At 45.8% G+C, this 15570-nt stretch overlaps 1 protein-coding gene across 2 annotated transcripts; it reads right to left on the bottom strand.

Annotated features, from left to right (window-relative positions):
* Window positions 1-382: 382 nt before the first annotated feature.
* Window positions 383-14802, bottom strand: CCSAP (centriole, cilia and spindle associated protein; the record flags this gene model as incomplete). 2 transcript variants are annotated; one of them, XM_084253998.1, is made up of 3 exons in its annotated part: window positions 383-559; window positions 2096-2361; window positions 14442-14802. In XM_084253998.1, the coding sequence occupies 3 exons, from the start codon at window positions 14800-14802 to the stop codon at window positions 383-385; spliced, it is 804 nt and encodes a 267-aa protein (XP_084110124.1). The 2 variants fall into 2 exon arrangements, with proteins under 2 accessions (XP_084110124.1, XP_084110125.1); XM_084253999.1 differs by having other exon boundaries at window positions 2096-2358.
* Window positions 14803-15570: the final 768 nt, after the last annotated feature.

Here is a 15570-nt window from a genome sequence, read left to right as displayed (position 1 = left end):
TTTTCAGAATAGGATGAGAACAGGCTCTGCCTAAACTTAAGAATACTGAAAGTCAAGCATCTCTAGCCATTTAAAGGCATTTGGTGTCAGTTATCTGAAAAGATTAAGATGCTTTAAAACAAAATCCTTATAAGATTATCAAAGATTTAGGGAATTATCTTCATAAATAACCAAATGTCTATGGCTTCAACCATCGCCCTACTGCTGAGGTAGGTGACCAGGATTCATCAAAATAGAACAATCTTTTGTAAATTCCCTAAGAAAAACCTCGTTTCATCAGCTGGTTTCTTAATCTGTGTCCAGTTTCTTTTGATGGTTTTTGTTTTCCTTTCCTTTGTACTTTCTAAAAAAAAAAAGGCTGTCCAGGCAACTGCTGCTTCCTTTAAGCTCTTGCTGAGTAGCATCTCATGTACTCTGTCATCCATGGGTTCTCTGAGGAGGAAGCCTTTACCTTTCTGTTCTTCTCCACATCCACAGAATGGGCTCGCTGCCTGTGGGCAACCAGTCTCCTTTTTTCCACCTGTCTTCTGTTCTTGGCCCGTAAAGCTGATTCGTGAATCTTAAAGACAGTTCAAAAATAAAAATGTAATGACTTTTGAACTAAATAGTCAATATTCACCTGCAGGTCACCTGAAGCCAAGCAGAAGGAACCCAGTCTTGTGGATTCTTCTATCAGAACAGCCTCCCCTGGGGTTCTATGGTTCACCCATTCTTGGTGACAAAGCACCTAAGCAACAGAAAGTGTCCACCAGCCCAAATTGTAGATATAAATGGCAAGTCACTAACTTGCATGTTCCTTTAGAAACTGGCTCTGGGAAATTATTGGAACCACTTAGCACCGAGCATGGGTAAGCATCCCATCAAATGCAACACTGAGATGTTTTACAGCAAAACAATGAAAAAAACTCAAGGGATTTGCAGCAACATGGATGGAGCTGGAAGGGATCATGCTCAGTGAAATAAGCCAGAAAGAAAAAGAAAAATACCGGATGGTCTCACTCATAGCAGGAATCTAGAAAACCTAAATAAGGGACCAGGAAAAAGAGTAACTATAAGAAAGAAAATATCAAAATCAACAAACAACTATGAACCAGAGACACTCTATGGGGGGGCGGGGGCGGGGAAAGGAGGGATTAGGGTCAAAATAAGGGGGTTGTAATTGTATGGGGAATATAAAAATAAAATTTAAATAAAAAAAAAACCTCAAGGGATTTTACCACCTAAAAATGTTTCTTACTACAGATAAACCCTGTGAAACATAATCCCATGGAGTTTCCAGGGGTCTTTTGTTAAACTACAGCTTTGTTATCTCAAATATCACTCCAAATAACACCATCTGCTAAGGGTACAGAAATCTGCTCAGTAAAATTGTGATTATGGTATTTAATCCGATTCAAATAATCGGCACTTTCTCCTTCTGTTTGCCTTGGTCCATAGTAATGGTATTAACACCAATGTACATAATTGCTTTGTGGTTCAACATGTGAGGACTGTCTCATCTGACATATTCTCAGCATGTCACACAGGGACAAGCCAAGGCTAAGTCAGAGGAGAGTTAGAGGCGCGAGGAATAAAAGGCATCAGGGGTGGATGAGCAGGAGAAAACATAACCGCTCAGATTTAATCCAAAAGCAAAAGGGAGCCTGCAGGAGATGCAAGAACTACAGGCAAAGCAAACAGGGAAACGGTAACAAAGGAGTCAAGGAAACATCACCTTCAAAGAGAGCCTGAAGCTCCTCAAGCGGGTCCTGGCAAATGTAGATGGCAGCTCAGTCACGGCCATGCCCCCCTCCCATGCCCCTCCTGCCCCCACTTCAGGAACTTGAGAACCTTAACCCCAGTGACTGCTTCACCTGGCTCAGTGTCAATCAACCCTGTAGCTGACTCCTAGCGAGCTTCTGACCTCCAAGCAGCCAACATTCAGGACCCTGTTTGCCCTTCAGATGCCCAGTTTAGGGCTTCCTTGGCCCACCTTGTCATCCCCTAAGATGCACCATGATCCCAGAGCATCCCAGTGATGCAGGACATGACACCCAAGGACAGAGCAGAGCCAGCCCTGATGCAGGGAAAGCAGAAGAGCAGGGCGCACACCCACCTCATGCACCGGGGCGGACGCACACACGTTGTGAGTTTTTTGGCTTCCTGTATTAGTCTGTTTTTCTCCCCACCCATAAAGAGCAAACGGATGCTTTTCTTTTATTTTACTTGATGATCTTTGAGGACTTTGGACTGTTTTTCTGCTTCCTCTAGCAAATAAGGCACGTTGTTGTTGGGGTTCGGTCCCCTTGGGTAACTTGTCAGTCTCTTTTGTTCTGATCTGTTGCTCAGGTTTTTCTTTTACATCTGTTGCTGGCAATGCTTCTGAAAGAAGAGATAAGACAAGATGAATGTGCTTTAAAATCAGCTTTACATATAATTATTTGAATAACTGTGTTGAAAAAAAATCTTCAATGCTTAATTCAGTAACATTTTCAAATATTGCTCAATTCCCAAGTTTCGCTTAAAGTAAAAAAGCAGAAACAAATTAGCATAATAATGTTCAGTCTAGTCCATATTTCAAATCAAAAACAAATACACCAAAACTGAACTAAACCTACTCAAAAGCAACCACCTTTACTCATAGTCTGAGATTAAGCATCCCCATTAAATATTAAAAGCCAGAAAGTGCACCACAGCCTAATGGACATGGCTACAACCCTCCAGGTAAGTTCAATCATCTTAATGCCCTGCTTCTGGGAAAGATCTGGATTTCTGCTGATCATGCAGGAGCTGCAAAAGGTTGGTTTTTAAGTCACTCAAGTTGCAGAATTCCGTTTCTTTCTGATGCTCCATGATTACAAGAAATGCTCCTCATGGAGATGCATGCCCATAGCCAGGGACTTTAATTTGAAAGGCTCTCAATCGCAACAGGGAGTGGTTTCCATAGTTGCTCACTTGGTGCAGCGCTATGGACCCCAGTATAAAGAGTGGAGATGAGAGCTTCTGTTTTTAGGGGGCCTCCAACACTCACATCAGCAATGACCACACAAACCCCGGCCCAACACCGACAAATCTGTCAGCAGAGCTGGGGAAACTGCTGGCAAATGGGGCCACCTGACCTGAATGTCAGCTGCCAAGATTGCACACACCAGACACATCCATTTCCCTTATTTGCCTTTTATGATTTTGCCATTTATCACTTTTATAAATCCTTTATTTTTTGTAAAAGTTATATTATTTTGTTTAAACTCTTTGTGAGTCTGTGTTTCATTTCAGCCTAAACTTACATATGGATAAGAATTCTTTATGTATCCAGTGTGCACCCCTCATCCCAGTTGTGCAGGTCTTTTTTTTTTTTAATAGAGGCATGTTTTATTTATTTATTTGTTTGTTTGTTTGTTTTGTTTATGCAAGCACTGGGTACAGTCAGAAGCGCGGGAGGGTGAGAGAATTCACCAGAGCCAGAGCGGGGAGCAGAGCAGGCAGAAGGACCAAAGTACACTGCTGAGGTGAGCAGCGGGAGGCAGGAGAGGTCTGCAAGCCATGTGGGACCCTCCTCCGGTGGCCGGGGAGCAGCCGGGGATCGAACTGGCGCCGCAGAGGCCGCGGACAGTTTCGCAACCCAGCGCTCAACCGCTGCGCCACCGTGGAGGCCCCCAGTTGTGCAGGTCTTAAGGACTCCCTTGCTCCACATGCTTCAGGATTTGGCTCTAGGCAATGATTTTATAGACTGACATTCTGAAACCTCATTACCTCTTTAGGACATATTCTTGTCCCCTGCAGCTTTTAGTTTTTAATCTTCTTTTATCTATGACCAAGTTCCCTTTAAAGTTGAACGCGCCCTGCAGAGGCAGTCCAGACACAGTGCAAGTTCATGTAAGAAGCCTTGATAGATCACATGTCATTTGTCTTTAGCAATGGCCTTGATTCTACCAACTTGCTTCCTTTACACTAGACACTTTAAGGAACAGACACCCTTTGGCAACCCTGGGATTCAGCAGTCCATGCCACTGGGCTCCCGGTCTAAGCCAAGCCCTTGAGCTGTTCAGGATGTGAGATTCAAATCTTCTTTATCACGAGAACCTAAATCCATTCATTGCTCAAACATTTCTGAGTGGGGCATCCCAGCTTGTACTCTTGCCCTCCCTGCATCTAGGAAAGCAACAGGAGCTATTCTGGACCAAGACAAAGGGAAACGGAATGGGGGCCAAGACTTGTGTCATCATGATTCTAAGGGGAGAAAAGAACCTAAATCCTCTTTGTTGAGTCATTCCCCTTGCTTCTTCCTCTCCCACCCCATGAGTGTCTAACCCAGATCTCTGAAGGAAGCCTGTCCCAAAAGTTTAAATAATGATCTAGTTTAAAGGACAAGCTGAAGCTAGCCAGGAAGAAGCTAGAAAAGGGAATCCCAGGAAGAGGGGATGGCTTGTTGAAAGGCCAGGAGAGAAGAGGGAATACTAATAGTTCGAAATGGCAGATGCATGGAGTCTGGGTAAAGGCATGGGGAAGGCAACATTAGAGAGGCCAAGGCAGTCCATGCCAAACTCAAGAAGCTTTAACGGTATCCTAAAAATGAAGAATTACTGCAGGATTTTAAGGTGAAAATGACAGAGCTTCTTAGGAAAGACTTTGAGCTACAAATGTGAAGCATGAGTTAGATCAAAGAGATAAGGGCAAAAAGGCCATCTAGGAAAAAGTAGTAGAGTCCAGGGGTGAACTGAAAATGCTAGAAGGGGTGGAGAGATGAAACAGAATCAGAATAATGCCCACCCAGCCTGGCAGGTGCTCAGCCTCACCTGGGCACATATGAACTGATGAGACCAATGGGGGTGGTGCTGAGGCACCTGTGTTGTGTCTAGACGAGGGATATAGCACAGGCACTGGGAGGCAAAGGGGACTCTATGTCTCCAATGGAGAGGATGGCCACGCTATCCTCTGAGAAGGCCACAGAGGATGAAAGGACGCTTGTCACCTCGTGTGTGAGATGTTCCTGGAACAACCAAGCAGACAGCAGCTGGCCCCTCAATATGGGGTTCAGGTTGTGAGCAAGCAGGTAGGAAGGAAAGCTGGGTTGTGGATCAGGTCACAGAAGAAACACAGAGATGGAGGAAAGAAGAGCAAAGCCAGGCCCCTCGGGACACCATCATTTCATAAGCAGACAGGCAGAGGAAGGAGAGTAAAGAGAGAGATATGAACAGCTAGAAAATTAGCAAAACTAATCAGGAGAGAAGCTGAGGAGAGCTGAAGAAAAGGAAAGCAATTAACAACGACAAATGCTACAGAGAGGTTGGTAGGATGAGGTAAGGACTAACATTTGGCAGCCAGGCAACTCAGGGGTGGTGAGGAAAGGTGGGAGCGAGGTCACTACAGGTTTCAGAATGAATGGAAAGGAGACCCCCAATTCTGGCAGTGCTGGAATACTGCACAAACCCTCCCCGTCATGGGTAGCTGAAAGGGCAGACATTAAAAATGGATGGTGTCAATAGTGCTGCTATAAACATAGGGGTGCAGGTGCCCTTTGGAATTACTGTTTCTGTGTCATCTGGGTAAATACCTAGGAGTGGAATTGCTAGATCATATGGAAGCTCTATGTTTAGTAGGTCAAGAAATCTCCACACAGCTCTCCATAGTGGTTGGACCAGTTTGCCCTCCCACCAGCAGTGCAGGAGAGTTCCTTTTTCTCCACAACCTCGCCAACATTTGTTGTTGCTAGTTTTTTTAAACATGTGCCATTCTCACTGGTGTAAGATGGTATCTCATGGTAGTTTTGATTTGCATTTTCCTGATTGCAAGTGATGTTGAACATTTTTTTCATATGCCCATTGGCCATTTGTATTTCCTCTTTGGAGAAGTTTCTTTTTAGCTCTTCTGCCCATTTTTTGCTATGGAAACAACCCAAATGCCCAAAAATAGATGACTGGATCAAGAAGATGTGGTACATATATACAATGGAATATTACTCAGCAATCAAAAAAGATAAACTCATGCAGTTTACAGCAACATGGATGGAGCTAGAAGGGATCATGCTCAGTGAAATAAGTCAGAAAAAAAAAGAAAAATACCGGATGGTCTCACTCATAGCAGGAATTTAGAAAACCTAAATAAGGGACCAGGAAAAAGACTAATTAATACAAAGTAAAAATCAAAATCAACAAGCAACTATAAACCAGAGACACACTACGGCGTGGGGGGAGGGGTGGGGAGAGGAAGAATTAGGGTCAAAATAAGGGGGGGGTGCAATTGTAGGGGGAATATAGCCAAAATGAAAATGCATACATTGTGCAAAAATGAAAAATGATGTAAGAATTATATAAAATATTAAAAAAAAAACTTAAAAAAAAAATGGTGTCCACAGGCACCCAACCCAAGAAGTCTCTGGAGACCTTAGGCCTCAAATTACTCCTACAAATAATTTTTCAAACACAATTGTGAATGCACTGTGAAAAGATGACCAGACACACAAGGAGAGACAAGAAGGAAGGACCAGCAAGAAAAACACACTTGAGCTCATGGAATTATCAGACTAAAATAAGTGTTTACCCTCTGTACTTAAGGAAAAAAGACAATCTCAAAATATGAGCAGCATATTTTAATGAAAAATCCAAGACACGGAAATTATCACTATTTACAAAACTCTTAAAACAGTGCCTGTTCAAAAGAATAAAGGTTAAAATAAAGATATTTTCAAGACAGCTCACCACTAGTTACGGAAGATTTTAACACCCTTCTCAGTAACTGATAGAGCATTCAAACCAAAATAAATTCAGGCTTGATTTAGGACTGTGTTGTCCAATAAAAAAGCCATTAAATGTAAATTAATTAAATAAAAGTAAAGGTTCAGTCCCTAGTCACACTTGTCAGAGTTCAAGTGCTCAATACCCACGAGGCTGACAGTTACCACACTGGATGGTACAAAATAGAGAGTATGTCCATCATCACAGAAAGTGTTATTAAATAGTGCCTTGGTTTTTTATGTATTTGAACAATATAATTAGCACAGTTGACCTAGTGGGTACACACAGAACACCATACTCAACAACTGCAGAATAAACAATCTTATCAAGCATGCAGGGGACACTAACAAGAATTTACACATCCAAAGTCATCAAGCAAATATTCAGGCATTTATATGACTGAAATTATACAGAACATATTCTGTAACTACAGTATAAGTAAGCTAAACACAACAAAAATAAGTTTTTTTAAAAAAAACCTCCAGTTTTTAAATTGAAAACTTCTAGCCATAAACTGCTTTATTGGAGTGTGTATGCCAGTAAAATTTTATAAAGCAAACAAGAAAAACATTTTTAAACACATGGGTCAAAAAAAAAAATCACCTGGTCACATAAAAAATATAAATGGGGGCCTCCCTGGTGGCGCAGGCAGTTGAGCACAGTGCTGTGAAGCTGTCCGCAGCCTCTTCAGCACCAGTTCAATCCCCGCTGGCCACGGAGCAGCCCACATGGCAAGCAGACCTCTCCTGACTCGCCCACTACACCCCTCAGCAGTGTATTTCAGTCAGTCTGCCTGTTCTGCTCCCCACTCTGTCTCTGGTGAATCCTCTCACCCTCCCACACGTCTGGCCTATACCCTGGTTCTTGTATAAATAAATAAATCTTTTTATAAAAATGTGAATGGAGTTAATGCCACTGAGCTATATATTTAAAAAATGGCTCAGTTGTGCTGTGTATATTTAAAAAAAAAAAAAAACATTGGTGATGGAGGGCATTCCTTTCTTAATCTTTTTTTTTTAATTTTTTTTTATAGAGGCATGTTTTATTTATTTGTTTGTTTGTTTGTTCTGTTTACACATGCACTGGGTACAGTCAGAAGCACGGGAGGGCGAGAGAACTCACCAGAGCCAGAGCGGGGAGCAGAGCAGGCAGAGGGACCGAAGTACACTGCTGAGGGGAGCAGCGGGCGGCAGGAGAGGTCTGCGCGCCATGTGGGACCCTCCTCCAGTGGCCGGGGAGCAGCCGGGGATCGAACCGGCGCTGCAGAGGCTGAGGGCAGCTTCGCAACCCACCGCTCAACCGCTGCGCCACCGGGGAGGCCCTCCTTTCTTAATCTTGACCTTATTGAAAATGCCTCTTAAGTCTCCTCATTAAGCACAATGTTTATAGTAATTTGATATTTAGTCTTTTTTAAGATAAAAGTTTCTCTGTGTGTGTATTACATATAAATGTTAAACTTTACTATTATTCTCTTTTAAAAATCATAATAAATATTAGAAAATGTATCTAATTAAATAAAAATACCAGATAAGAAAAGTTACATGATACAGCCAAAGCAGTAATCAGATTAAATTTATAGCCTTATATCAATATGTAAAAAGCAAAAGGCAGGTAGTGAAAATGATAAGCATCCACTTAAAAAATTGAAATAATGAGCTTCAAGAAAATTAAAGTAAGCAAATAAAGATTATAACTTAATGGAAACAAACAATAAGAAAACCCACACAACCAAAAGTCAATTTGGAAAGGAAAAAAACCACAGAATTCATAAACTTCTGGCAGGACGGATCAAGAGAAATAAATAAAAAGTAAAAATACAATGAATGGGAAAGCTCAGGATAAATGTGCACCGACACATGTGTGTATAGTCCCTTCCTCCCAAAACCCCATCAGTATGAAGGGAAAAAGCTATAAACTGACAGGACAAGGAGCCAGGGAGGTAAGGGCCTTAAACAAAAGGTGTCAATAAAATTTTGAAAGAAAGTAGATGAGGAGGTAGACGTGACCTTCCAGGATTGAGCAGGATCAATCTTTACTCCTTGCAGGAGAAAGACCCACAGGATACAAACGGGCCCCCACAAAGAACTAGAAGCTGAGGCACTGGATCCCCCAAAAGGGCAGTACAGTGGATTGCCTTTCCAAGGTCCAGCACCCATCAATGCCCTGGCCCACATGCTCTTCTGACAATGTCACGTGAATGTGCTTCTGCTGAGAATTGGCATCAATACTTCTTCCTCTTGAATCTGGGCAGGCTTTTGGAATCACAGGATGGGGTGAAAGAAGCAATGTGGTTCACAGCAATAAGTCATAGAGGGCAGTTTGCCATCTGCCCAGCTCTCTCATGGAAGCTCACTTTGGAGGCCAGCAGCAGGCTGTGACGTTGGCCAGGGGATGCCACATGGCAGCGTCTAGCCCCAGAACCTCTGTAAAGACTGAAGACAACACAGCAGGTAAGACATACATACCCCTGTGCCTAGATCAAGTTCCTACCGACAGAGATTGTGAACAACAATGATTGCAGGACTCTTATGTCATTAGTTTTCTGAGTAATTCCATTATCACCAATAGAAAAACCTTGCATCATCTCCTTTTCTCCTTTACTCCATATACCAGGTGACCATGCTTCCTCACCCAAGAGACACATGGATTGCAATCTGGAAAGGGAGAACCAGGGTTGATGAGGACTTGGGGCACCAGTAAGTAAGGGTGACACCTTTCAGAATGCAGGGTTAGGTGGTAAAGGATGAGAGCCCTCTTCCCCAACTCATCTCCCAGAATGCTGGCAGCTCGGCTTGTATGTGCCCAGGCAGGAGATTGGCAGAGTGATATCTGTGGAAATGAGCATGACAGAAACGATGTTTGGAAACCCCGGAAAAACAGAATGGTCCTCATCCAATTAGTCAACAAGTTCCTCCTTCTCCCCTACTCCCCCCAACCAAATACAGAATTCCCCTAAAAAGCTCTTCAAGCCTCACTCTTTAATATAAGCAGACAGGCTAAGGGCAAATATTAGCACAGCCTCTAATAAGAGACCAAAGTACACAGAAAAAAGATGAAGCCAGGAATATAAGCGAGCTCTCAAAGGCTATTTATGGCTTTTTTTTTTCTTGGAGTTAAAAGAAATCTGGGAAGAACAGGATGCTATTTTAAAAACATTTTTTTAAAGAACACTTGGGACAAAACCCAATAATCTCTTCAAAACTTAAAACTAGAATGATAGAATTAAAAATTTCCATAGCAAGTTTGGAAGATAAAATGAAGAGTTCTCATAGAAAATAGGACTGAAAATTCCAATATCAAAAAAGTAATAAAAATATTAGAAGTTTGATTGACCCAGAGGCATATATCCAACTAAAAATAATTATGAAAAGAAAAATGAATAGAGCAGAGGAACTTATTTTAAACAGTGCTAGAAAACATCACTGAACTGAAAGAACAGTTTCCAGATGGAAAAGGCCTATCATGTTGTTAGCCCAATGAATGAAAAGACACACACATAGAATTTTAGAACACCAAGGAGAGACACTTCTAAAAACTTTAACAACCAAAAAAAATTCAATATACAAGATCAAAATATAGATGTCAGAATGGCCTCACACTCCTCAAAAGCAAGACTCAAAACCAGGTTCACTATGTTTTCAAACACTGAGATTTCTAGTCTAGAATTCTCTAGCATGCCAAAATTATCAGCCCATCCTTTGTGTATAATAAAAGTAATTTCACATGTCCAAGGTCATAAAACTTTTATTTCCCATGCAACATTTCTCAGGATTTATTAATACAAAGGATGTGCTCCACCAAAAGGAAGGAATAAGTCTCACAAAGATGAGACTTATAAGGTAGTAGTCAGATAAAGCAAGCAAAAAGTGTATTCTGTGAAACAGTGAAAAGTAGTTCAAGTTTGACAGTGTGTCAACATTACATCTAAATTGATAAGAGGTTTCCCTGGTGGCACAGCGGGTTTAGCACAGCACTGTGAAGCTGTCCGCAGCCTCTGCAGCACGAGTTCGATCCCTGGACAGGGAGATACCCACATGGCGCAGCAGACCTCTCCTGACTCGCCCGCTGCTCCCCTCAGCAGTGTATTTCAATAAATCCACCCGTTCTGTTCCCCACTCAGTCTCTGGTGACTCCTTTCACCCCCCACACCTCTGGCCTGTAGCCCAGCTCTTGTATGCATAAATAAATAAATCTTTATTAAAAAAAAAAAAGCAGCTGAGGATCCTTAGGTAGTTGAGAAAAGTCTAACATGAAACACGGAGTTCCGGGCAAGAGAAAACCAAAGCAGAGAAACAGACTATACTGAAGACACACCCAAGAAGAAGAAAGCAAACTTCTAGTGATATCCTCGGTAAGATAAAAGAAGATACTATGTGCAAGCATTAAGCACAGAACACTATTTCTAAAATATGACTAAAAAGAAGATGACAGGAAGGTGAGAAGAAATGCCCAGAAAACAATTCAAGAGTGCTTATATTAATAATAATAATGATAATGACTAGGATTCCACAAATGAAAAATGTAGTGGAAGCGTAGGAATATTTGGTTAAGGATATTACCCAGACAAACAGAAGACAGATGAAAATTATGTTGGGGGCTAGGAGGACTAGAAGATAAATTCATGAAGTATAATCCCAAATAAGAAGCTCAGAAAGAAGGAAACAGAAAAAAAAAAAAAGAAATTAGAAAAGAACTTCCCAGAAATACAAAACGTGAATTTAACTACAAGGACCACTAGGCATATTGGAGGAAAACAACAGTTTGATCAAGGAAAAATCTCAGAAGACAAAGAATAAAGAGAAGACCCTAAAAGTTTCTTGGAGGGGAGGGGCCCTAGAAGTCTCATCCTTTGTTATGTACAGAGGATGAAGAATCAGAATAGCATGGGACTGGAACAGCAATATCAGAAGTTACAACACAATCCAGCAGTGACTTCTGATTTTTTAGAGACAATTATTTCCAACCTAGAATTCCATATCCAGCAACAAACTCAACAACATGGTGAGGGTGGAATAAGCTATCTTTTGACATGTGTGCGCTCAGAAAACTAACCTCTCACACATCCTTTCTCAGGATACTAGAGGATAACTTCTACCAGGAAGGGCAGAAACCAAGAAAGATGTGGAAGCCACACAATAGAGACTCGGACCCAAGAGAGAAATCAAGAGTCCCTGGGGTAGGGGCCATGGGCCTCCCAGGATGCAAGCTGGCAGCAAACCACAAAAGCAGCAGTCAGGTCAGATGCAAGTAGGTCAGGGCCCCTGGGAGGGATCTTAAGATGGCAAGAGTGATAATGAACCTGCTGTGTTGGTTGTGTTGTGAAAGAAGACAAGGGAACCTTGGCAGACTTTACAGGCAGATGAGAGCAACCTCTCAACTGGCATGACATTTGTAGATACTGATTATGATTCTGACAAATTCTATGATGACTGTATCAAGATGGTGTGAGGATGGGCCATGTCTATGAGTTAGGAGAGAGGTAAAGAAAGTTAAAGCCAAGAGAGAATAAGAAAATAATAAACTGAGAATAATCGAGAAGTATCCATACAGATCATGTTCCATAGATGCATAGAAATAAACCCAAAGGAAAACAAAGGGGTTGGTGTGAAGTGGGGGAGCTGCTATATCTTTATAATAAGATTTCTGATTCTATGTGTATACATGGCTTAGTTAAAATAAGAATTTTCACCAAGAAGCAACCAACCAACCAAGCCAGTTTTATTAGTGAAACAAGGAAATAAAGGCTTACTTCTCTTTTTTCAAAAAATGCAAGAACTAAATGTTTGTTTTATAGGAACCCAAAAGAGTTTTTGTGATTCTAATATATAAAACCATGCACTTAAACGCAAGGAGATTCAACAGTGCCTGCAGCAGACAGGAGCAGGGAAAAGATGGTGGTATTGGGAGTCCTGAAGGCAGAAACAGCCTTTCTTTTCTCCCAATGCCTAAACCAGAAATGTTAGCAGAGAAAAAATAACTAAGCTTAGCCACAGGGAGTATTCAATGTCTCCCAGGAAACCAAAACAATCACCGACTCAGGCAAACACAGACACCATCCTTACTACAATACTATAGGTGTGGGAATAATTGATAACTCTTTCACAGAGAAGGGGAAGAGTCAGGAGGAAGCAAACCCATTCAGTCTGATCAATTTAGTGCATCTCTGAATTCAGCTGGTCCATCAATGCCCACAGGAATAAACTGAAAGGCTTGTGCCCCTACCAATACCACCTTCTGATATTTGAGTTTCTAGCAATGATGGCTGAAGTTAGGAGTGTAGTTTCTAGATATTCAGGACTCTGTGGGAATTCACAACACGAGGCTGGACAGGGAGCTCTGGCCCCAAGGATGTACTGAAGTGACTGAAGATGGAATAACAAGAGCAAAGGAGCCTGACTGGTAGACTAAATGTCCTCTCCTCCACCTCTCACAGCGTGACTAGGATGAGAGTCTGAGAGTTTGATTAACAATTACAGTGCAAGAAACAAGCAAAGTCACCAATCACTATGAGATTTCATTTTTTTTATTGAAATGGGAATAAAAAATCAAGAAGCTTGGGCCTCCCTGGTGGCGCAGCGGTTGAGCGCTGGGTTGCGAAGCTGCCCGCAGCCTCTGCAGCGCCAGTTAGATCCCGACCGTCGGGTGAGGGTCCCGCATGGCGCGCAGACCTCTCCTGCCGCCCGCTGCTCCCCTCAGCAGTGTACTTCGGTCCTTCTGCCTGTTCTGTTCCCCGCTCTGGCTCTGGTGAATTCTCTCACCCTCCCGCGCTTCTGACTGTACCCAGTGTTTGTATAAATAAATAAATAAATCTTTGAAAAAAAAATCAAGAACCTATCTCTTACAATGGTTTTAAATGTTGAATGAGAAAATAATAATCAACGATCAGTGATTGGATCTATAATAAGCTCTCAACAAATTTTAGTTATCTCTTTACGATCAAGTGACCTTCGTGAAGAAGGAACCACTGGTTACTCCAAGCTGTGTCCAAGAGGTCCCACCCGACACGTAGCCACCATCCATCTGGCCCCGAAAGCAAGAGTTGCCAACTCTACAGCCCTGGGCAGGAAAGGTGCAGGGCCCTGGTAGAAATCGCAGATGAACAGCACCCGAGGGCTCCTCGGGCACCCAGTGCCAGTCTGCAGATGCGCACTTTAGGGTGAGTGGGTGGGCGAGCAGCAGAGAATCCGGCGCTCGCAGGGAATACTCTCCCACCATCTGGGAGTTACGCAACAGTCTTCGTAAACAGATGCAAAATATTCTTTAGGGACAGTGCAGCGCGATCAGGGAGTTAATACAGAAAACAACGGCCCCATTCATGAGACTGAAAGCTTAGCTCGGTGGTTCGCCACCTCTGGAGGTCAGCCTTAGAGAATCTGATGAACCCTTGGCTCCTCTTGGAAAAAATGGGAGCCTAGAAATAAATATTGACTAGATGGGAGCTCGGTGGCAACCACAGCTCCCCAGCCCCGGACGTCGCCAGTGGCAACTCAGTGGAGTCAGTGCAGGCTCAACCCCGAGGCACCTAATTAAGGAAATGAAGGGCGGGCGGGCGGGCGGGGCTGGCACCTTCCTTATTTTGACAAGCAAGGCCGATTCTTGTCAAGCAAACAGGGAAGGGGGGGCGCTCGTCCGGGGGCACCCAGCAAAACAGGGCTCAGCACCTCCCGCCCCGAGAGCAAGTCCAGCCCTCCGACCCCGCAGGCCCCCCAGCCCCCCGGGGCCCGGTACCTGGCGGAGCCGCCGCCTGCGCCCGCTCCGCGTCACCGGCCTCCGCGCTCCGCTCCGCCGAGGTCCCGAGCGCCGGGGATTCCGGCCCCTCCCGCGCCGCGGGCTCCGCGGGCGGCGGCGACGAGCCCCGGGCGCACTGGGGCGCGGGGCCCCCGGGGCCGGACGACGCCGACGACGCCGAGTCGTCCGCCGCGCCCGCCGGGCCCCAGTCGTCCCAGAGCCAGGGCGCGTGCGCCTGCTCCAGCAGCCGGCGGCCCAGGCGGTAGCGCAGCAGCTCCCGGTAGCACGGTCCGCACTCGTCCCAGCGCGGCTGCTGGTAGCGCTTCATGTACTCGCTCTTGACGCCGCTGCCCGGGGCCATGGTGCCCACGCCGGCCCCGAGTCCGCCGCTCCGCGCCGCCGCCTGCGGGACGCGGACACGACACAGAGGCGGCCCCGCCCTCCGCCGCCGGGCCCGCCGCGCGGTTTAAACCCGGAGCCCCGCCCGGCCGGGGCGGGCGGGGGCGGGGCGCGCGCGGGGGCGGCGGGGCGGGGCGGGGCGCGCGCGGGGGCGGGGGCGCGGGCGGCGCGGCCCGGGAGGGGGCGGGGCTCGGGAGCCCGGCCCGGAGGCGTCTCACCTCGCGACCCGGTCCCGGGCGGGCGGGGCCCGGGCGGGGCCCGGGCGGCTCCGGGAAAGGCCCCGGGGCGGAGCGGCGGGGCGGCTGGGGGGTGGAGGGTCGCGGCCCCGGGGTCTCCGGGGGTCGGGAGCCAGAGGCCGCGGGAGGCCGGGGACGAGCGGGCGGAGGAGGAGGTCGAGGAGGTGCGGGCGGGTGGCCCCGGGTCCCCCAAGCGCCCTCGGGGCCCGGCGTGCGGACCGGAGGAGCGGCCCCCCTTACCTCCTTCCGCCGCGACGGCCTGGCCCTCGCCCCGGCCCCGCGCCCTGCGGGTCCTCGGCGCGCGCGGCGCAGCAGCTCGGAGCGGCCCGCCGTCCCCGCCCGTCCTCCCGAGCAAGATGTCGCCGGCAGCGCGGCGGCCCGCGTGCCTGCGCCAGCCGGGAGACGGAGGCGCCGCCTCAGTCCCGGGGCGCAGACGCCTCCCCCGCGCGCTCCCGGCCCCCGGCCCTCCGCCCCGCTCGGCGCGGGGGCTGCCT

This window comes from Talpa europaea (assembly GCF_964194135.1).
Source record: "Talpa europaea genome assembly, chromosome: 14".
Taxonomy (NCBI): Eukaryota; Metazoa; Chordata; class Mammalia; order Eulipotyphla; family Talpidae; genus Talpa; species Talpa europaea.
The sequence above is the reverse complement of the archived record's forward strand: the minus strand, read 5'-3'. Positions and strand labels throughout refer to the sequence as shown.